The sequence below is a fragment of the Siniperca chuatsi genome, linkage group LG14, assembly GCF_020085105.1.
Source record: "Siniperca chuatsi isolate FFG_IHB_CAS linkage group LG14, ASM2008510v1, whole genome shotgun sequence".
Classification (NCBI taxonomy): Eukaryota; Metazoa; Chordata; class Actinopteri; order Centrarchiformes; family Sinipercidae; genus Siniperca; species Siniperca chuatsi.
This window is the reverse complement of record NC_058055.1, coordinates 6,589,003-6,613,117: the sequence shown is the minus strand read 5'-3', so window position 1 is coordinate 6,613,117 and position 24,115 is coordinate 6,589,003. Positions and strand designations below refer to the sequence as shown.

The window sequence follows — 24,115 nt, the reverse complement described above, 5'->3', positions numbered from 1 at the left end:
GACACGCCTTTTTGGGTGGTGACACAATCGAGGGGAAAGTGCTCGGAGGGGGAGGGGTGTCCCGTCGGCAGGCACACAGACAGCAGGCAGCAGCTGCAGCGAGAGGAGCCGGTACCGTTACTCTGCATTAACACATTCATATTACGATTTTTAGCTCCGAAACACACAGGGCAGCAACACACACATCTAAAATGGTAGACCGCGAGCAACTGGTGCAGAAAGCCAGGCTGGCCGAGCAGGCAGAGAGGTATGATGATATGGCAGCTGCCATGAAATCGGTAAGTTGGCTTCCTCTGTAATTAACCTTTCTCTTTTCAATCATTTCTATTAGAAACAGCCTCGTCGATATGTGTGTATGTGTGAGAAATGTGTGAAAGCTAGCTAACCTAGCATTAGGGGCAGTAATGCGCAGACGGGGGACTGAGCCGCTGTGTTAGAGCACATTTTGGCTTAAACGGACAAGCCAGACAAAATTGGTGTATGAAACTTATGATTAAAGACTACATTCGTGAGAAAGACCTAAGTGTGAGCATGGTGTAGGGCTGTTATAATAAGATTTGGGTAACATCATTTTGAACAGGACTGTAAGGCCTGTAAAGCCTACGGTCACATTTCACCCATTTCCATACATTTCAGAGGTATTAGTGACATCGTTTTGATATGATGAGGTTCAGTTATAAGCATTAATTTAGAGTAAATGAAAGGGTTTTGTTGGCGGTGTGCTGCGGTGGACTGTGGCAGTCTGAAATGCGGACTGTTTGATCTTGGGGCGGTGCCTTTCGCCAGGCTACTTTAAAAGCGGCCAGGCTGCTTGGTTGGAAACGAACCGAGGGGCATTAAAGCACAGCACAACGATAAGACGTTAAGTTAATCGTCTGTCTGGATCAAATGCGGGCTTAATAACGAAAGAGTGTCAAAATGATCCCGTCGAAAGATGCGCATACTGGCGGAGCACAGGACGAGCTAGGTGGTACCATGATGATGAGAGTGACATCGTAGGCTGCGCTGATGCTCGGGTTCCGGTTTAACGTTACATGCTGCTGAGCACGAAATAATGAGCCATCCATGTAGTGTGGAATGGCACTTTTCTTTAGCTTTGATGTGGAGAAAAAAAAAAAAAACAGCCAGCGTCCCTCTTATTGCTGCACATTTGGCGCAATGTTGGCTGAAGGTTGATCGCAATCGATTTGCGCAGAAGCAGCGCACAAAATCCGAAGCGTTCGCCGTCCAGACGTGGGTGTTGGTGGACGGACAGCTTTCCAGATGGCTCCGTAGATGTCATATTGCAGCAAATGGTCGTTTCTGTATGCAACCTGTAGCATGACGGGCCGCCTGTGTTAATCGATGCCGTGTAGCAACCGCATCCCTGCGTCCTCGACCTCTTACAGCAGGTTCCCACACAGAGGCGTGCCGCAGCATCTGCCAAGATGCAGCACAGGCCCACCCGTAGTGCACCATTTCGTAGGCAGCGTTTTATCACAGCTTCACAAAGGCTGCATCTCTCTCTGTCAGTGCTGTCTGGATACTAATAAGATAATAGAGGAATGGACAGATTGGCAGGAGACGTCAAGGCATGTTGTGCTGTGTGAGAAGGCCCACTCTCCTTTATTTAAAAGAATGGCAATAATATCTGTGCAGGAGTTCATATTGTGCCTCTGGTTACTAATAGTGACGTCTAGAGATAATATATACATTTCTAGAAGCCTTTACTATCTATTTTACTTTTTTATTCAGAGGCTAGTAGTTTTGGTGTCATATTTCTATAATTTTCCTCTAAAAATGATCATAGAATTACTTATCTTGTGTTTTCTAAGAGTTGTATCTGTTTGCTTTGATTATTATTACAAGGCCACTCCTACTTGCAGCAGCCTCAGTGTGAGCCCAGGCTGTATAGGGCAGTGGTTGTGTTTAATAGTGGAGTAAGCAAGATTAGTGGAAGCTACTTGTTCTACATCAGCTTCAACTCCAAGAGTCAACAAGTAAGCTGTCAGCCTGTTTAAAGGCCACGCTGTGTGCTGCTCTCTAGGACCAGGCTGTAGTGGTAATGCCAGAGGGGGCCCGGCTCCACCCCTTCCGATTTATGCCGAGTCAGAGAGAGCTGCCCCTCACCCAGCCAGTCTCTCTGCAGCACTGGGCAGCGGGGTGTGTCTGCTGCCTCGCCCATCATTTGAGGGGAATCCCTTGCCACTGCAGACATGGTAACCGCCTCGGTGGCAACGGAACCAAATAACCAGGATCACAGAACACGACACTGCACCCATCGTCAGGAGGACTGTAAAGCTTCAGACTCAGGAACCAGGCTCAACCAAAAAGAACGATAATGTTGATGGACTGCTGTTAGCATTGTGTTTTCACCACTGCCTTTAGAAGATTATAATGAAGTAGATATCAGGACAGCATGTCTCACCATCAAGTATATTCTTACAGCATCAATAATTTAGTCAATGACAAAGGCAAATCATCTTTATTGAAGAACACAGAAGTTATTCTCATTATGTGGGGCGGTCAATCATTATTTGGGAGCTGTGTTTCAAACCAACAGTAAATGAGAGACAGGTTTAGTTCTTTTATATTATTTGTCATCATTTTTTACATCCAATAAAAATGTTCCAGCAGAGAGTCATTAACAGGTCTCTCGTGTTTTTTCCAAATTCATTTTTAGGAGCCGAGTGTGACATCACAGGTTTAAAAACAGCCTTAAATTCTGGTTGTCCTCTTTCTGTCTGTCGGGGACGGCTATGAGTGATCAGTAACTGATCAGAGATGCAGACCCAGTTGCCTGCAAAATATTTGTGTTTCTCTTGTGCATTCTCCTTTAACCTATAGAGCACAACATTGGTTATATGTGGTTCTCTGGTCAAAAATGACAGGGTCCTGGACAAGAACTGAAAATTTGGTTTTTAGTTGTTCAATAATGCTTCTGACTATAAATGATTCAAAGGGGATGTTAAAAGCCAATGAAATTCACAAAAAAAAATCTCTCTCTGAGAAATGTGTGTTTTGGGCCCCAATAATTTGGTCCCTCTTAACAAAACGTCTGACTCTCAGTTACTGTGGATGAAGATGATGCCATCACAGCTGGAGAGCATTACATTAGCATGCACATACGCCCCATTTAACTCACATAACTAATCCCTACGTGTTATCAGAACCACATGTCACAAATTGCGGTCCATGTCTTGGGATATAGTATTGCTTGGCTAATGAGGAAGTGCTTGGAGTGTATAGAAAACAGAATTTATGCAATCATTTGTTGCAAAAACCTGTACTGTACAGTATGGAGCAGTACTGTGCTACTGCCTTTTATAGTAATACTGTATATGTTACAAAATGCCTGCTGCTATTAAAGTATATACAGTTGACCATTGATGAGGAATTTGTTTGTAGTAGGAGTCATTTTCAAGAGTGACTGTGAATATTGAATATTCATGTAAAAAGACCTCAGTACTACAGTGTGCATATCTAATGAAACTATTACATCATAGTATCCACATGGGCACAGTGCCTCAGCCCTTTGATATAGTCATGATTCATTCTTAAAGGCCTAATAAACCAAAATCAATACACCAGTTTTAATGTAAGAAAAATGCATTTAGAGTGTTAGAAGAATGTTACATGTTTTCCACCAGTATTTCTTAAAAGGCCACGCCAGGATTTTTGCATTTTGTAGCCCATTTGCGTCAAACCATACGCATTTTCTTTTTTTAGGGAGATAAACATTTATTGAGATTTTTGAATGAGCTTTTTCTACCTTGTGGGCTTTCCTTTCACTTGCATTCACCATGAAAATCAACTTGTAGAGACAAAATACAAACATATAGTTTTAATAATACTGACAAAAGATTTTTTTTTCAAGCCATGTACTCAGTTTTATCAAGTAAAATTGTCATTCTGCTAAATATATGTTTGAATGATAATAATCATTTTCAATGCTCACACGTCTGTTAAAAGGAGATCATTACAGTTTGAATTTTAGTGACTTTCTTTTTGTTTGTTACTCAGTTTACCTTGCGACTAGCAGTGTGTCTCCGTTTGAAGAATGAAAAACCCAACATGCCATTTTGGGGGAAACCTTGAACATTAAAGGGACAGCTCACCTGAAAATCCAAAACACATATTGTTCCGCTTACCTGTAGTGCTATTTATCCATCTAGATTGTTTTCGTGTGAGTTGCTGAGTTTTGGAGATATCGGCCGCAGAGATGCCTGTCTTTTTTAATTAATTTGATAATGGGACTAGATGGCACTCGGCTTGTGGTGCTCACAGCGCCAAAATACATTTGAAAAACTCAACAGCAACGTCTCTTTCCAGAAATCATGACCCGGTTACTGAAGATAATCCACAGATTTGTTGTAAGCAGTTTTATGTAGGAACTATTTGCTTTCTACCGATAGTTCCTACATGAAACTGCTCACAACAAGGTCTGTGGATTATCTTGAGTGAACTGTCCCTTTAATTCCCACAAGAAAAAACCCAAAATAAATCTCTAAATGTCAAGTTATTCTTTCAAGCTTTTGAAGCAGCATAATCAAACGCTGCCTGTTTACAAGCCATACAAGGTTTATGCTCCTTTCATACAAACCCGGGTATGATGTGTTCAGCCCGGGTTTGACCTGATTCAGTTGAGAGCGCTTTCACAAGTTAATCCCTGAGCATCAATGTTCAAAGAGACTTCAGTCTGCAACTGTAGCTCAGTACAAAAGTCTGCTAAACCACAGAGCTACAAAGTTACACAGAATTAGATTACGTAAAGTAACTAAACAACAAGGTTTGAGTTTCAGCTTCAGTATATTTTCTCTTAGTCACTCTCTATCTTTTCCTTTGTTAAACGTTAACAAAGTTTGCAAAGTAACGTTAGCTGTGTCCAACTCACGTTCAATCCTGGTTGGGATGAGGGTCAAGAAACCTTTTTGGATGATGCGTGTTGCCCCATTCAGATCAACCACAGATGTGGGTTTTTTCCTATTTCACTGTGTTGGTCTGAAAGGAGTATAACAGATTCCAGCATCTGACATCCAGGGTCCCATAGCAACGGCAGCTAAGATACAGTTTTTGTCCTGGTCTATAGTTTATACAATGCTGTCCCACCATTTACCAGTCGATCTACATTCCAACCCTCACTTATGGTCATGAGCTTTAGATCGTGACCGAAAGAATGAGATCGCGGATACAAGAGGCCAAAATAAGGTCCAACTGGAACCCCGGGGTAGACCCAGAACACACTGGAGAGATTATATGTCTCATCTGGCTTGGGAACGCCTCAGAATCCCCCAGGGGGAGCTGGAAAATGTTGCTGGGGAGAGGGACATCTGGACTACCTTGCTTAGCCTGCTACCACCGTGACATGGCCCCTGATAAGCGGCAGAAAATGGATGGATGGATATGTGTGTATATATATATATATATGTATATATATATATATATATATGTGTGTATATATATATATGTGTGTATATATATATATATATATATATATATATATTTATATTTACATATTTATATGTAAATATGTATTCTCTAATTTTGTAAAATCAGGGTCTGTTAGAGCCGTTGCACTGAAAAGAGCTCACTTTCATATGCATGCTAAAAGTTCTGAGCTTGAGTAGGACTGATTTAACCAAGTGACCATAGCCAGTATGATGTGGTGATTTGACTCCATTATTTTGAATTAACTTTGACACACACACACACACACACATCCTATCGGAGAGCATACTTCTTTGTCGAAAGGAAGTGCATGGCACAGAGAGCCAGTGCTTCCATCATGTTTAATGAACTGAATGCATTATTCTCCTTTGGAAGTCCGTTCAATGCATTAACAGATGCACTGTGCTGCAGCTGCTCCATACATAGAATGTATGTTTAATATGTATTGACTAGACCATATTGTGTTTGCTGTGTTGGATAAAGAAATAGTTTTTTTCAAAAATGGAAGACACAAATGTCTCTTTGTCTGTAAATCTCAGGGTGCAACAGAATTATCCGACTGCCTTAAGCTGTAAAACTGATGTTTATTTGTTAAAGCGTTGGGTTTCCCACTTGTGTATAATCACAGATACAGTATAGGCTATATGCTCTATATCTGTACCAGTAGTGAGTGACCCTGCTGATCCCACAGGACCCAACACAAATGTTCAGAATATACTTGCTCCAGTGCTGGTGGGACTGAGTGGCCAGCATCATTTATTGTGGGATGAATGCATAAATCGAATATATATATGAAAATACGACAGGCTGTTATTATTGTGTAGACGGTTACACATTTATTGAAATTGCCATCCCTGATCCAAATCTGATCTGTAAACAATAACACCACTGCTACTCTCAAGTCTGACACTCCAGCATCTGATTGGGCTGTTGCTATGGGAAACAGCATAAACTGGTAGAGAAACAGGGACCTGATCCATAATATTTTTTATCCACTTTTAATTCTCACTGCTTAAAGAAAACTCCAAGTGCTACATGTGTCTTTTTGAAATCTCCATAGGAGTGGGTGTGAATGGGATGGTGCATCTTGTGGGAGATATCATCAAGATCAAATGAGATTTATAATCTCAAAATGTGCCCATGATGTGAATGGGAGACTGAGATTTTCTTTATTTGACACCTATGATGAGCATCATTTTAGATAATGATTGCTGCAATCACTGTGCTAAACTAGGAAATGGGGTTATAGCCCCAGAAAATGTCTGTCTTCTCTCAGTCACCATTTCCTGTTTTCTAGCTCATCCTCATCCTCCTCATTTTGGAGTTTTTGTCCAGGGTGCCTAGGAAGTATCACACTTCTATTTCTTTATTTCTGAAGTATGAACACACTCCTGAACCTCAATCCAATTATGAATGCAGCCAATGTCATCTCAGGACATTTCAGGATATCCTGAAATGAGTCTTGACTCAGTGGTGAGTCACAAAGGCACCGTACCCACCTACACACACTATAATCAGGTTAATTTCAACATCTAAGAACCTCACTTACATTTGCAGCAATATGTGCAGAATTAAACTGAGTGATATTCCTCTCCAAGTTCCACAGCACCTTATCTTATAGCATCACTCTACGCTACTTTTCCTTTTGCTTACTCACTATCAAAGGGTGCAGCGCACCTGCTAGCGGAAATATAAGGCATCACAATGACACGTCTACCCTGACCTGAAGTTGTAGTTCAAAGGAAAGGAATAAGTAGAGAGTATTAATGTAGCTCCTTTCTTGGTACTGAAAACATCTTCTCAGTGTGGAGCGTGAAAACATGTACAGACTGATGTCAGCTTTTAGGATATTCACATTTCTCTTCCAGGTGTTGTTTCTTACCAAAACTGTACATTTATTTATACCGGCTGATTTAAAAGTATTATCCCCACATCTACAATTTTATTTTGTTTTCTTTTATTGAGAATTACAATTACACTTATTATATTTTAAATCGTGCATTGTTTACATTCATGTTTGCTTGCCTGCAGTCTTCTTCTTCCTTATCTTTATTGACTCAATGCTACATTTCTTTGCCTCTTACTGCCACCAACTGTCAAGCTTGCAGAGCGGATGTGAACCGTCCTGTGCGTTCTTGTGCGCATGCATGATAGAAACAAAATGGGGATCCACTTGTAAAAACATTGCTCCATAGCGTTGCTAGTGGTCAAATACTCCACAGGGCAGTGATATCGCTGCTCTAAATGTGGCCAATCCGTTGACGGAGCAGGGGTCCCATCAAAAAAAATCCATGGTTGTCCAGGAAACGTTAAATCTGGCTCAACTTTCGCCGCCACACAATGCTATGTCATCTGGCAAGGTGCTGCAGTGGCTAATCAAACGTATAAACGCACATTCCTAGCAGATTACTTTGTAATGTGAACGCCGTATTGCTGCCATTCACGTGGAGATTGTCCCGACAAAAGAAAATAATTGTCACTGTGATAACTTTTAAGAGTTGTAAAATCCTTCTCTTGGTGTCTGATAAGCCTTCATACGCATTAACCTGTTAAACAAACTAGACTTCCTGGATCATACACGTACATACAACACGCCCCCACCAACACAGCCCCTTGCATTCCTTTTAATTTACGGCAGTTTTCGGTCTGAACGCCCACTTACTCCCATGTTCAAAATCTTCGTCTTCAGCATTCAAATAATATTCTATTCATACTGTAGGTAAATTGGATGAGATGAGATGAGATGTGGCAGCAGTTTCTGCCAGATGTTGAATGATTGTAAAATTGTCTTATATGGGGACACAGTCTCTCCTCAGTGTCCCGTTCCTTCATTAATACTGTAGTAGTGAATAATTATGAAAGTGACACAATTACCAGAGCACGGTAATGCTTTCTAGGTTAAACGGCCATGGTCAGCAAGGACTTTGGGGCAAACAAGCTCTCGGTTCTACCATCTTAAGAGTGGGTTTTAATCTGTGGACCTCTGTTTTAATTTTGGCTAGGTTCTTGTGTTTACTGTGTTTCGTCTTCTTAGTTCATGGGGTGAAATGTCACTTGACACCACATTTCATGTTTGTAGAAGAGTGGTTTGGCACCATGATGAGGGTTATTTGTCATTTTCTTGAATGAGTTTACAGGATTATCACAGACCTGGAAAAAAAATGCAATTACTCAATAATGTCAGTACTGTCATTGTTAATAACACTACGAGTCAATACGTGATGAGTCTGCAGTGCATCCAAACTGTGATCTGGAAATGAGGAATTTAAAGAAAACCCAAAGTTATCATTTTCTTATTCACCTCATGTGACTTATAATTGTACAGCAACTATTAATCTAATAAATAACAGTGGAATATTATATTCAGTCAGATCTGTTTTTTTGTCTAAGGCAGAACACATCAGCCTTTGACAACAACAGCTAAGCAGGAAAAAATGTGGGCTGAACACGATAGTCTTATACTGTACACCCATTTTATTTATTTTTTAACAAGCCATTACTTAATCAAAGTAATATATGACACACGTACCAGCATGAAATAGGGCTAACATTTTACTTTTGCTTTTGGTCACATTGTGTGTTGCCTGTTTCTCTGTTGTTGTTGTTGGGTTTTTTTTAATCACAGCAGAGAGCTAGTACTAACAGAGAGGCCCCAGCTTGCATTAACTGGTGTTTGGCCTTCCTCCATACCAGTCCAGTAGCCTAATTAGGTCTACGCATCTTTCTCATTCCTTTTGAGTGATCAACCCTATTTGCGTCTTATTTTTGGATACGCACATCAGCTGTAATCACAGAAAAAACAATCATATGTGGTAGCGTAGCAACAAAGAGCTGCTTGAAGCTCCCTCTGCACCACCATTACTAAGACACACACATACACTGCCTTGCATCCCCCTTTTCTTATCAAAAGGCTCTGTCCCTATTCACACCACCAGTGACGTCAGGTAGTCCATGGCGCCTCTGTGCTTTGCTGCTTGAAAGAGGGTCGGCAGGGGGGTTGTCACATCAGGTTAGGAGAGACCAGGGAGTGACGGCAAATGAGCAAGGAAAAGACAGAAGGAAAGCGTGGAACAGCAAGAAAAATTGGGAGCTGTGGGACTGTGGCAAGCCTTCATTATGTGAATTGTAATCCATTAAATGGAAATGTAAGGCGGCAGCATTGAGGTCTAACCCAGCCCCTACTTAGGCCCAACATATCCTCTCACTCCACCCAGCCCTGCAGCTCTTACTGTGTCTCTCCTGTGGATATTAATGGCCATGCAGAGAGCTGTCAAAGAGGAAATTATTGATTGTCCTGCCTGGCCTTTGTTTGTATTAACACTCAGTTGTTTGGAAGTTTGACTGCCTTGTGCAAGGATGAGTCACGAGAGAGCAGGCGCAATTGATGAGCTTTATGGGTAGACAGAGCTCTATTGTCATCCCCGCACCACAGCTTCCGTCAGGGCTTTCTGCTCACCCTGCAGCCTTCTGAAACAAAGGCTGCCATGTTTTTACAGATGTGCTGTTTAGGCCTTGTTTTTCTGACCTCTCTGCTGCTCCAACACTGACCTACTCTGCTGGTTGCATTTGCTGTAGGTCAGATATTCGTTTACGCTAATTGTAATTTAATGGGCTACAGTATAGAGCGTTACAGAGCTGAGGCTGTGTTTCAGCAATGACTAATGGGGGCAGGGTGACTTTCTCCTGTGCTTGTAAGTGGGATCATTACGCAATGGATGTCATTTTATTGTTTGGCTGTCTTCATACTCTTCCAGTACAGACAGTCATTTTGTTTGTCAGTTGTAAAGTAAGGAACGAAAGGCATATTGATGGATTGGTTGTGAGAGCAAAACAATTTAAAGTTTGACTTCGGGACGACACTACAGAACAAGTCATGGGAAACCCAAATTCAAAGGGGTGCTTCCTGTAGGGACCATGAAAATCCACTTAAAAATTCCTGGCAATCTGGCTACTAGTTACCCTTGGACCAAGTTGATCATTTGGTCTTAGGGTGGTACCAGAAGAAAAAGGTCATGTAATGCCTGAAATGGGCAGAGACTCTGTGGGATGCTGGTGGTTTTTAGTAGATGCCATGGTAATCTGCCTTTAGGATTTTGAGACGTGTCTAACTTTTGACCTAGTATTGGCTTCAGAACAAAACAAGACTCAGTGGGATTCTTCCTCTGGTGACTACAAATAGAGAGGCTGAAGCCATGCTAGCAGTTCTGTGAGGTTGCAGGAGCACAACACTGCTTTGAGGTAAATGCTAACATCAGCTTGCTGACATGCTCACAGTGACAATGCTGCATGTTGCAACACGTTGATGTTTAGCAGGTAATATTTACTAGGTTCACAATCTTAGTTTAGTATGCCGACATTTGCTAATTAGCACCGAACACAAAGTGCAGCTAAGGCTGATGGGAATGTCATTAGTTTTGCAGGTATTTGTAAATCAAAGTATTGGACAAATTAAAATTTTACCTGATGATGGCACATTGTCTGGGAACCATGAATGTCTGTACAACATTGTGTTCCAATCCATCCAGTAGAAGATATTTCACTGAATAAGTGAAAGCTTTGACCTTCTGGTGGTGCTAGAGGAAAAGTCATTAGAATTCATCCTCAAGGCACGTTGAATATCTGTACCAAATTTCATGCCAACCTCTCCAATAGTTTTTGAGGTATTTCAATCTTGACCAAAGTAGTGGTCACCCAAAATTTCATGGACATGTACTCAGCAGTGTTTCATATTTTAAGTTACAGAGTTGAAAATTTGACCTGATCTTGTACAGAGTTATGAAAATGACATTGCTTGGACTGACTCCCAGTGTATGAGTTGGTTGAAAGGTATGAGATATGAAATGGCTTCTTTGCACTTATCCCCACCCACAGTCCTGCAGCTTTCTCCATACCATCAGCCATGTCAGCATCCTTGCCATTAGCAGCTTGTGGCCAGTGTCTCCAGCAGAGATACTATGGCGCTCACAAACAAGAAGCAAATTTTGCAGTCGCTATGGAAACAGGAGATTGCATCATTGATTGCTCTTTGCCCTTCACTTTTACAGTTCAAGTAATCTTATTAAAGAGGTGCTGCTTTACGCATCACTGAGTGTGAAAGATGGCTGTCGATGTATGTAAGGATTTATGTATGCTGAGAATGAGATCATCAGGTGAACACATGGTTAGTCATATGTTTGTATGAATAGAGACTGTAGTAACAACTGGAACAGGGATTAGCAGCTTCTGTGTGTTATTGGAGTCAAACCAAAGCAGAGTGACACAGCTGCTAGCTCACAGTGACTGTGATGCACCTCAGAGGTCACAGGTTTAAGCTTTTCTGTCCTTGAGTAAGACACTGAGGCTCTGCCATGTGTTGAGTATGCAGCACGTACACTATCATGCAGTATACTCTCTGGGGAATATTTGTCTTGCTATACCCAAACACAGCAAACAGACTTACCTGAAATGAAACAACAGAATAAGAAAAATTGTAGAATTTTTAGCCACGCTACCATGGCTCTGTGGATGGCAATGTTAGTCTGTTGGTTGGTCCACCACTTTGGTCCAGACAGAAATATCTGTTGGACGGATTGCCATGAAATTTTGTACAGTTTTACAGACATTCATGGTTCCTAGATGATGTATCCTAATGACTTTGGTGATCCCCTGACTTTTGCTCTTACGCCACCATGAGGTTGATTTGTGGTTTTGAGTGAAATATCTCTACAAAAATTAGATGAATTGCCATGACATTTGCTGCCGAAATTCATGTCCCCCTCAGGATGAATTGTAATAACTTTGGCGATCCTCTGACTTTTCAACTAGCGCAATCATCAGGTCAAATTTTTAGTTTGTCCAATGCGTTTATGACCAAATACCTGCAAACGTAATGACATTCCCATCAGTCTCAGCTCAGTCTTTGTTTTAACTGCTAATTAGCAAATGTTAGCATGCTAACATGCAAAGCTAAGCTATCGACCACTGTAAACATTATACCTGTCACTGCCCGATGCCTACCGGAAACATGATTTGTTCAACGCATGTGCGAAAAAGCGGCTTCTTCCTGTTGGAAGTATGTCGATGCAATTTACGGCAGTTTCTGGGATTTAAATAAAATAATGTTATCTTTGGTTTTACTAGTTATGAAATAGAAGATTAAAATTTTTCTTAGTAAATAACTAAATGTTTTTCTTGTTTTTGTAAAGAATGTGTATTATAAATAGCGCTAATGAAATAGAAGACTACATACAAAAAAAGCTGGTAAAACGCTTGCATTGCTTGAATAAAGTAATTGGTTAAAAAAAATTAATTAATTATTCATTAAATTATGAACAATTCAATATATATTAATGTATATTTATTATGTTAAATTTTAACCTAAGATACGTTTTATCAGATTTAAGTGGACCACTCGATTTTGGTAGTATTGTAAAAGTCACACTAAACATATTTTATCAATATGTATTTCTAAAGATATGTTCCACTTATCAACAAAGTGTGACTTGAGTTGAAGCTTTACGTAACAAATTTCTGCATTAAAACAGAAGAGAACAACAGAGAACAACGGCATAAAACGATAGCGGTGACAGGAAGTAGCCGCATTTTCGTACATGTGCAGAACAAATTTGGTTTCTGGTACGGCTCGGGCAGTGACAATACCTGCTATACATGAGTAAGTTAGCATTGTCATTGTGAATGTCTTTTTAGAATCATTTTAATCTGAATTTAGATTACGTCAAAGCAAATGTTGAATTTGTAGATGCTGAATGAATGTACCAGTATTAACATCAAGTAAGACATGGATTTGTAATTGTTTCTAACAGAAACAGTCTCTTTATTATTATAGTTTTTTCTGGGGCATTATAGTAAAAGCAAAACAGCCTGAAAATAAAGCCAGAATGTAGTTTTATGATGACCGATAAAGCGTTCAGTAAGGGCTTTGTAAAGAGCTGTTCCACGTGATCGGCCAGGGGCCCCTGCTTTGGTATACTCATGGAACTGATTTCTGTGCTGAAAAAGAAAGTAACAACAAGCTTTATATTCAGAAAAGGTCTGTAAAGATGCCTCTGCTGCACAGTCCCAGTGGGGTATAAAGGATTAAATCCTCTAGCCAGACACAGGCCTGTCAAAACAAAACAAAACCAGCTTTCAGAGCTGCAGACAGCCAATCAGGAGTCACCTCAGAGGATGATGTCAGTGAGCTGGAGGCGTGATTTACCCTGCTGGATGCCTTGGCTGTAGTCGAGTTTGTCCAGAGGCATCTGTGACAGTTTCCAGAGTTGTAGCTTTGTATTTCTTTGCTGATGTTGTCCAGCATCTTGCGATTGCTGTAGTTTGACATGTGCACAGAGGATTAAATGTTTTTTCGTGTCAATAGTTTGTACTTTATAGCATGTCGCAGGTTATAACTGTCCCATTGTCAGCTATTGAATGTTATTGAGACATATCTTCACATATTTGACATAAATAAGACAATTGAGATAACAAAAACAGACATGCTAACGCCAGCATATTTTTCTTTCTTTCTTGTTTCTTCAGGTCACAGAGCTGAACGAAGCACTATCCAATGAGGAGAGGAACCTCCTCTCTGTGGCCTATAAGAACGTGGTTGGGGCGAGGCGTTCATCCTGGCGCGTCATCTCCAGCATTGAGCAGAAGACGTCAGCCGACGGTAACGAGAAGAAGATCGAGATGGTGCGGGCCTACCGGGAAAAGATCGAGAAGGAGCTGGAGGCCGTCTGCCAGGACGTGCTCAACCTCCTCGACAACTTCCTGATCAAGAACTGCAATGAAACGCAGCACGAGAGCAAGGTGTTCTACCTGAAGATGAAGGGCGACTATTACCGCTACCTGGCTGAGGTGGCCACGGGGGAGAAGAGAGCCTCAGTGGTGGAGTCCTCCGAGAAGTCCTATAGCGAGGCCCACGAGATCAGCAAGGAGCACATGCAGCCCACCCATCCCATTCGCCTGGGCCTGGCTCTCAACTACTCCGTCTTCTACTATGAGATCCAGAACGCCCCGGAGCAGGCGTGCCACCTGGCCAAGACCGCCTTCGACGATGCCATCGCCGAGCTGGACACCCTCAACGAGGACTCCTACAAAGACTCCACTCTCATCATGCAGCTGCTACGAGACAACTTGACGCTGTGGACGAGCGACCAGCAGGACGACGAGGGAGGAGAGGGCAACAACTAAAGAGTCCAAAACCTCATTCTGCCAAAACAACACACACGCTCACAAATGATGACAAAAATAATAATAATTAAAAAGTTCTTAGAAATAAAATTAAAAAAATGGGTGGGGGGGGTGTGGAACATCGGTGGCCAATTTAGCCGATGCTACTAACGCGGCTGCTGTTCTTTATTTTTCAACAAATTAAAAGTGAAAAAAAAGTAGGAGGAGGGAAGACAATTTTAGTTTGAGAAATAACCTACAATTAAAAAAAAAAAATAAAAGAATGAAACCCCCTCCTTGGTAGCCTCTGCAGCATTTGCCAAAATACCACTTTAGAAGCAAGAGGTATGTCATTCATCGCAGTGTGACTATTGGGTAATGATACCTTCACACTGGCAGAGACTGGTCTTATCGCGCAAATGAAGCTGAGCTGTCTTATTGTATTCGGTGAGGGGAGGAGCATTCAGAAATTGAGTTTTGATGCTTGAGCAACAAGAAAATTAGAGTAACCTTGAATGTCATGGCCTTGCTTAGTGAGAGAGGAAGACAGAGAAAGTGAGTGAGAGAGCAGATGGGTTACAGAGATGGAAGACGGGCTTTTAGGGGTGTCGAACTTCATTGTGTAACGTCAAACGTACCGACATCTTTAGTTGCACCACACTATGATCGTTGAGTGAAAAGCAGGTTGTCTCTGTTACTGAAGATAACATAAAAAATGTTTTTTGTTTGCTTTGTGTCAGGTACGTGTCCAGCTCAGTCAAACAGCCATACTGTAACTAAAAATACCAATTCATAAAGTAAACTTAGTGCAGCTTGTCCCTCTCATGTGCTGATGTGCTTTATTAAATAAATTAACTGTTTTTGGACACCTAATTCTTATTGTCAGTATTGTCGTTACTATAACAACTTCTATTGGCTCCTTATATTTGTAGGAAATGATTTGAATCACAGAAATCCAGGTAGCAAAATAAAATGAATGGAAATTTTAAAAAAATGTGGTGATTGAACATTACGAGTCCACCCTTATTCTCCAATTATGCTGTCTTCATAACAATCAGTAGGATCTCTGAAACGGCACCTTGAACCACAGACGTGATTAGTGAACTAAGCATAATTTGTGGACAGAGCACATGCAATGTTAAGTGGAATCTCTAAAAGCAGATTTGAGGTTTGTGGATTTACTTTGTCTTCAGTTTCTTGGTCAAGAAATGCACTTGCCTATTATACTGTTTCTTCAGTGTAAGATGATAACTGCTCCAATATTCTCCATAATACAATATTGTGCATGCTGGTGATGTATTTATACAGTAGCTTCAATTTATTAACTTATACTGTAGATGTTATGTATTCATATGAACATGGAATTACTAGACCTTAATTGGATTATTTTCTATTTATTTCTTTTTATTGCGATTGTTAGCTAGACCTTATTTTAATCTGTGTTTTCTTTACTCCATTTGCTGAAGTACGCTATACCAAAACAGTGATTGTTACCAATAAATTGATCTGTTACGGACATCACTATGGTGACATGCAATTCTTGGTAAGGGTGACAAAAAGTGAAGAAAACACATTGGCTTGTGATATCTGCAGTTTCAGGGGTTCTTTCATGTATTAGTCCATTGGCAGTGACAAATAGCTATCAAATAATGATAAAATAAATAAAATATTGTAGATAAAATTAAAATTCTCCTGGCTACATTTGGTGTACAACAAACTGACTAATAATAAGTCAAATAAAGTCTTAGAACCATGAGGGTAAGGTTTGTTAGCAGCAAAGTACTTATAATGTGCTATCTAGAGCCTCCTTTACCTAATGCAGCATTCAAAATTCTACTTTAGTGAAAATATTTTCAGCAAAATGTACTTTAAATATCAAAGGTAGTAGGCTATTCATTATGCAGAATGGCCCCTTTGAGAAGGAAAAGATAATTTTTTTTAAATCTTGTGCACTCACAAATTATCATCCTGTGCAACAAGATACTTTTAAAAAAAAAGTGTACCTTCTGGGCCGCCGTATTAATATTTGATATATAGTCGATTATTATCACTGATGCATTAACATCTAAGCAACATTTTAATGTAGGTAGTTCAAAGGTCCATCATCCACCACAGATATTGTTACTTATTTTTCGTGATTAGACCTTTTCTCAGGACTGTGTGGGCGTGCACTGACTGGGCTCCTGTGACATTTCTCTCACTCTCCTGTTCATGCAGTTTGCTGACCTCTTGTAAATCCCAGCTTAGCTTTACTCCAACCTGGCCGCGTCTGATAAGCCACATGCACAAGTACCTCAGAATTGTACTTATATACAGTACTTGAGTAAACATGCTTAGTTTCCATCACTGTTGGTGGTCAACTTAGTTCCAATTGCACCTTTTATCTAATGTTGTCCTAAAAGTACCAGCATATACATGTAGCAATATCCTTACAAGTCATTAGCCCCATGAGAACAGATGCATTGAAGAATCACTCGGCTCTGGCTAAAGACTCTTTAAACAGCATAGAACAACTGTTTGGAAGCTAAAGAGATCCTTAAAAGAAAAATATAGCATGCAAGTGGAAGGTTGAGAGTGCCATTTGGAGTGTTTATTACCAGAGAAATTCTATAATTGGACATGGTTGAAGTGTCATGAATGTCCAGTTCTCACTGTGAAGAAAAATACTGCATTTTATGAGACACAACTGTCATCTAGAAAGACAATGGAAAGAGGCATTGCAAAAATAGGCATTATATCCTAAATAATATCCTACATTTAGCTTTCCTTACTGGATATCTGTCCATGGAAGCACTATAATTCATAAAAAAGCATCTCTGGGAGAGGAGGGATGTGTCTCAGACTCACGAGGGTGTTTCTTTAAAAGAATGTTTAATTCTTACCTCATCAAGCTGGCAGATCGTGTTCTCTAGAATGAAGTGAGTGTATCTGTGATAAAGATACCTCAATTGACTAACCATTTTTGGTTGTCTGTTTCCTCCAATTTTGCTTTTTGCTTGCTGATCTTTTCAAGATGAAGTCCTTCCTGTTGTGAAACCTTTTATGTTGCTCACTGCTTGTCTGGATTCAAGATAGAAAATTAAGAAGGGGTACAATGCCTGCACAATGAACATTTGATGGCTTTACTGTTGATGGACAAAGCAGAAGATAAACAAATGAAAGTATGTAAAATCATTTGATGGAAATAACTGATTCAGCACCACAAGTGAACAGTAAATCAGGTTTATTGCCAAGTAGGTTTACACATACAAGGAATTTGCAGTCAAACAGTCAAACATGCAATGTAAGAGTAAGTACCACAAAAGTCAGGCAATCTTAATAAAAATATAAAACAGAAACAGAAATTTACAATAGAATATATATATATATATATATATTTATATTAACGTGAAAAGAGCTGTACGGTGTTTGAAATGAAGAGAATGGAAGGTAGAAAATGTTGACTAAGGAATGTGCAAATGTTCACAGTATAAACAATATGTGCATTGTGGAAATAATAATCCAAGAATTTGCATTAATGTAATGCGGAAGTTCGATGTAAACGGTAGATAATCCACAGCTGAGGCTCACAGTGTATGTTCATCAACATCCCTGAAATCTAATTATTTGATTTCTGTCTCTCCCTATCTTGCTCTCCAAGTCATGATTTATTTTACACTGAGAAAATAGACTGCATGTTTTATCTTCATTTAAAAATAACATTATGGAAGTAGTGTTGTGGTCAAATTTGAATCTGAAATATATTATTTTAAATGGACTGCGATTATCTCTCATAAAAAAAAAGAGTCTGCAGCTATGCTAGAAGTTCTGTGAGACTAGTTAGGCAGAGTGGTGCTTTGAGCTAAATGCTAACATCAGCATGCAAACATGCTCACAATGACAATGCTAACATGCTGATGTTTAACAGGTATAATGTTTAACATGTTTACCGTCTCGTCTTAGTTTTGTGTGTTAGCAGCTTATTTGAAATTTTGACCTGATGACGGCGCTTGCGGAAAAGTCAGTTGTTACATCCTGAAGGGGACATGAATCCATCCAATAGTTGTTCAGTCAAAACCACAAATGTCAAGTTCATGGTGGCGCTAGATGAAAAGTCAGGGGATCAACAAAGACAGTAGAGTAGTTGTCCTCTGGGGACCATGAATGTATGAACAAAATTTAATGGCAATCCACCAAATAGTTGTTGAGAAATTTCAGTCTGAACCAAAGTGGTGGGCTGAACGGCCAACAAACGGACCGACAGACTGACGTAGCATGGCTAATAAAGATGAGCGCTCAGTTACTTCTAGATGGCAGACATGTGGCTCCATTAAGGAATATACAACAAGGACAGTTTTAGTCCAAATGCAGCACACGTCTGAGAGTTAATGGGATAGTTTCCTAATTTTTTTTGACTATATTCAAGGCCTTGATTACTTTGGAATTGGTAATGTCAGGCTGAAACAAACTGGACCAATAACAGGTGAAGACAGTTATACTGTTCTTAACATTGTCATTGACACATTTTCGCATTACATTTCCATGCAGGTAAGTCAACTGAAATAACAAAGCAAACTCTGTCTTTGAGCACAATGAATACATTTCATCAAACCAGGAATGACTGTGCTGAAACACTGGGAATTGATGTCAATCAAGAGCTACAATTTGACTCGTTTACATCTTCAATCACTGAGGGAGAACTAATTATTGAACAGCTGGTGAGTGCTAATTGGTTGAAAGGCAATCAACACTCTCACATATGATTGGAGGGTCTAAAGGTCTAAAGGTGTTGTCACCATCCAATCCTGAGCTGTCGCTAAGGAGAAAAAAAAGCACACCACCTGTTCTCCGGTGCTCCTCAGAGCTTCAGTCCACACACCCACTAAAGATATCAGAGCTTTTGTCAATCTAGTTAATCTTTTATGATCAAAAATGATATATCACTGTTTCATGAGTCTGCGGTGGCAATGTTAGACACGGCGTTAGAGTTTGCTTTAAAGATGGTCATTAGATTTGGAACATTAAACATAATTAAAGGGATGGTTAACATTCAAAATGAAGCAAGACTTATTGCAGTTTCCACAGCTAGTAAAATGTAAAGTTTAATATGCATGGAGAAAAGCCTTGCTAATGCACATGATAATTGAGGTAAGGGTGATTTGTGTTGTGCTTGTGCCATAGTGAAATTAATCTTGGTGAGAATAATTTATTGTTGCCAAATCCTGGAGTGTGACCCGCTCTGGTCTCCAGCTGTTACTGTTGTTTCACTTTAATCAGCGTTGGACTTTGTTCCACATTCCTGCTGTAGTAACATATCAGCAGGCCTTATCAATAAACACAGAGTAATGGGGCAAATCAGGGCTGTAGTGGTAATTATTAAAGATGGGAAACTTATACTAAATAAACTAAATAACATTTAGAGGATTTTTTTTACCAGTTATAAACAAGAAGTTACAGGAACTTACAACCATGAGTATAACCTTGTCAAAAGACCTCTCTGACTTGTCTTAAGTTACCATCACCAGTTATCAGCATCAGTGTTGAACTCTTTTAGAAGTGAGGGGATGTGTACTGTATGTAGCACTACATTGTACACAAAGCATGCTTTCTCTTTGTTTTTGATTTACAGCTGGTAGTTCATGATTTCATCCCCAAAAAACACAACGGAAACAGAGCCAGTGGTTGGAATGATACAGTGGGGATCCCAAAATGCATCTTTAATATCTATTTATTTAATATTCTTAATTTCTGTCAAATTTTGCTGTTTGTTTGTTTCAGCAGTAAAAGGACTAGAACATTTCCAGAGAATTGGCACACATGTTGTGTGGTATTTTAGGTCCATCTGAGTTCTGCACAGATTTTATATGAAAACAGAGCTGAATGAAACATACAGTATATGCACATACAGTAAATGCCAATAGGATGAGCCAAAAACATGGGAACATCTTAACCCACCCATGTATCAACACTAAACCTATGGAAACTGTAATGATGTTATGGTATCAACCCCCTTCAGACGGTAAGTGAAGCATTTTGTCCTAAAATGAGATATCAACTACAGGCTTTTTTCATAGAAGACATTTTAGGAAAAGTACAGGTGTCAATAATATGTTTAATGGTGGCTGTCTTGGTTTCAGGGTGCTGGTATTGTGCATGATGACGCACTGTTACAACTTACTGTGACACATTGTTAATGTTATTAGTAACACCTGTGCTTTTCCTACTATGACAAGTCAAAATGCTGGCTGTGAAAACAGCCTATTAAAAAAAGAACATGCAGTAATGATTGACTGTACAAAATTAAAGCTTACAGTGATATTTATGTTGCAGACAAAATCATGCACTTTCAGACTCCACAGACTGGACTGTAGAGAAACAGAAGCCTCCTTAGTTGACCATTTTTCTTTAAGTAAATACATAGTTATGCTGCTCTCATAACATGTGTTGCCTGGGAATACAGAGAATGTCCACTACATTAAAAAAGAATTTAGTTTTTTTTTTCCACATTTGTTGAAATTTCAAGAACCTCTTTGGAAAAGCCAGCTCTCTTCAGTCTGTCAGCCTGAGTGCAGGGAGGATGTAGAGATCTGAGAAGAGTCCAATCAGCTGCCTGGTAGCAAACAGCTCTTCACACGAGGCACTTCCCTGGTTTAAGGACTGGAGAGCTGCTGGATTGATGGGGATTGGCATGAATAATTTAGGCCTGCATTAAAGTGGAAGGAAATGGTGACTCATGGAAGAGGAAAAGTTGAAATGCTAAGTGGTTTAGAGAGTGCTGCCTCTTCTTAAGGCAGTGGCTGCATGGCTTCTGTGAATAGTAGAACTATAGCAGAGCTTCCACTAAGCTTGCTGTGTAGCAGATACAAGTACTGAATACATATGGCACTGCATATATATATTGAATATAATGTTCAGCAAATAGACGTCTGTTTTGGCAGATGTTTAAAACTCTCACACTCACCATGCACATTGACACACTATTTGTGTGTGTGTATTATACAGTGAAATGTTGTAGAAATGTCTGAGATCAAGCTAATGACAGCTGATAAGCAGCCTGTTAGTCACTACAGGTCTGAGACCATAGGGGGAAAAAGCACCATGTCCGCTATCTACCCTGTGTAACTATACAACATGCTGGAGGCTCAGTGCATAGCAGAGCGCTCTATAAATAGCTCTCCCCTGCAGCTTTGGAGTCAAGAGTAGAGTTAGTATGTGCATTAGTGGGCCGGCACGCAACATGAATGACTGGAAGTTGACAGGGAGGAAGAAAAAGAAGTGATGAAAACCACCAGCCATTCAGAATGACACCAGTTGTGCTGCTACATCTTTCATTTCATCCTGCATCGACTGATGATTAACTGGAGGGAGTTAAGCATTAACAAAAATTCATGCAGTGTTAGCCACATACATGCAGCTGTGCAGTGTATTGATTACAACGGGGACCTCAGCTGATGCGGTTTGAAAACAAAAATACCTTACCTTGTTTTTGATTTACTGAAATTACAACGTTCAGGCACATGACTTTAGAATTCCCACAGTTCAGATTGGCACACAAATCCAAATCTGTTTCTCAAGTTTCTGATAAAATCACGTGAATATCTAACGAAAGGGGATATAAGAACTGAATCCGTGCTTATACCATTTTGAGTTATGTAACTCTTGTTAAGGCATCATGGCAGTGATGAAAACCAGAGTTCCTGTAGCGTGTCAGCCATGCTTAAGCGTGAAACTAGAAAAAAGCAGATACAGTACATTCATAACTACACCAGTCATGCTATTATCCTAAAGCCACAAGTATACCAAATTTTAAGTGGTTTAACCAAATAAAAGTCATATATATAGTATTTGCTTTATCTGCTTTATCAGCTACATACTATATGCTCAACACTGGGCTGTCAAATTTATGCTTACATTTTCTGCACTTTTTATTACTGATATGTGGAAGTTGATAAGTTGATGAGAAATGTGAATTTTACATGGAAGTATTATCTGCTGTAACAATTAAACATTTTTGGCTCCAGCTTCTCAAATGAAAAGACTTGCTTACTCTTCGCTGTCATATCACTATAAAATGAGTAACTTAATTTATTTTTCAGCATTTTAAAGAGATTTATGATTGATTAATCCACAAGACTAAGAATCTACAGTCACTCTAGCAGCTCTGTGAGGCTGTACTAAAGCACAGTTGTCTTTTGAGCTAAATGCTAATGTCAGTATGCTAACATGCTTACATTCACAATGCAAACATGCTGATGTTTAGCAGGTGTAATGTTTACCATGTTCACCATCTTAGTTTATCTTGTTAGCATGTCAATGTTAGCACTAGACAGCTAAGGCTGATGGGAATGTCATTAGTTTTGCAGGTATTTGAGGTATTTCACAGCAGTCTATCCAATGGTTGTCAAGATATTTCAACCTCATTGTTGCAATAGAGGAAAATTCAAGGGATCACCAAAGTCAATAGGCTATTCTCTGGGGACCATAAATGTCTGTACAAAATTTCATGTTAATCCATCCAGCAGTTGTTGAGATATTACAGTCTGGACAAAAGTGGGGGGCTGTCAGACAGACCGACAGACTGCCATATAAAAGAGCAAAGCCAATACTGTGGCTAAAAAGTATCAATAATTAATAAGGAATCAAATAATTAGTGATTGTACCCACAGTATCACACGCACACATTTTGGCTCCAGTAGACTCTCTGGTATTTTCAATCCCCTACTAGCATACATGCCGTGTGCAATTGTTTTAAATGACCTTGCTCAGTCACAGTAGAGAGCAAATCTCCATCAATTATGTATATATCTTGGCATGAATAATTCATCAGAGACATCCTGTATGATGGAATTATGCAATTTTGGGCATTATGACACATTTCAGTGCACACACACATAGCAGAAATGGCCCTGTTTCTCTGTACATATGACACCCATCTCATACATCAACATCAAGTTTTTCTCCACTTCATAAAGTACAGACCCAGCCCAGTTGTCCACATATCAGGGGCAATGTCAGTGTCAGGATGTACTTCTACACTGATGGAGTCCTGTCTGCTGAAGGTCACTAGGATACATTTTATAATTTAATATAATATTATGGGTTGTATGTAATGGATATTACCATATTAACTCCTTTTTAGTGTTGATTTTATACTGATTGGCCTGACGGAGGTGGGGTGGGGTTAAGTAATGTTTGAGACACTGTTGTTACAATTTTTATGAAACATCGTGCATTATGGCACTGTCAGGCGGCCTGTTAGGGGCGCTATTCTTGTTTGTCATGGGCTGCCTGCATCACTCATGGGGGCTGACATGTTTTACTTGCTCCCTTTTGCATGGATGATCATCAGATGAATAATTGAGCATAAGATACCACAACAAGAATCTTAGCATTTCCATTGAGTTATTATCTTCCTGTTTCCAGACTTATAACACACACAGCTCACAGTAGCTGCTTCAGGACGCCACTAACATGAAGAGAAAAACTTCTGATGTCATGTTTGCAGCATGCAAATACAAATACAGTTTGTAACTTAAAAAAAGAAAGAGTCTCGGTA

General features: G+C 39.8%; 1 protein-coding gene across 1 annotated transcript; it reads left to right on the top strand.

Moving 5' to 3' along the window:
- Positions 1 to 49: 49 nt before the first annotated feature.
- On the top strand, positions 50 to 16,098 carry ywhag1 (3-monooxygenase/tryptophan 5-monooxygenase activation protein, gamma polypeptide 1). Its single transcript, XM_044222496.1, has 2 exons — positions 50 to 278; positions 13,945 to 16,098. Exons 1-2 carry the CDS (start codon positions 192 to 194, stop codon positions 14,599 to 14,601), a joined length of 744 nt encoding a protein of 247 aa, XP_044078431.1. The 5' UTR covers positions 50 to 191; the 3' UTR covers positions 14,602 to 16,098.
- Positions 16,099 to 24,115: the final 8,017 nt, after the last annotated feature.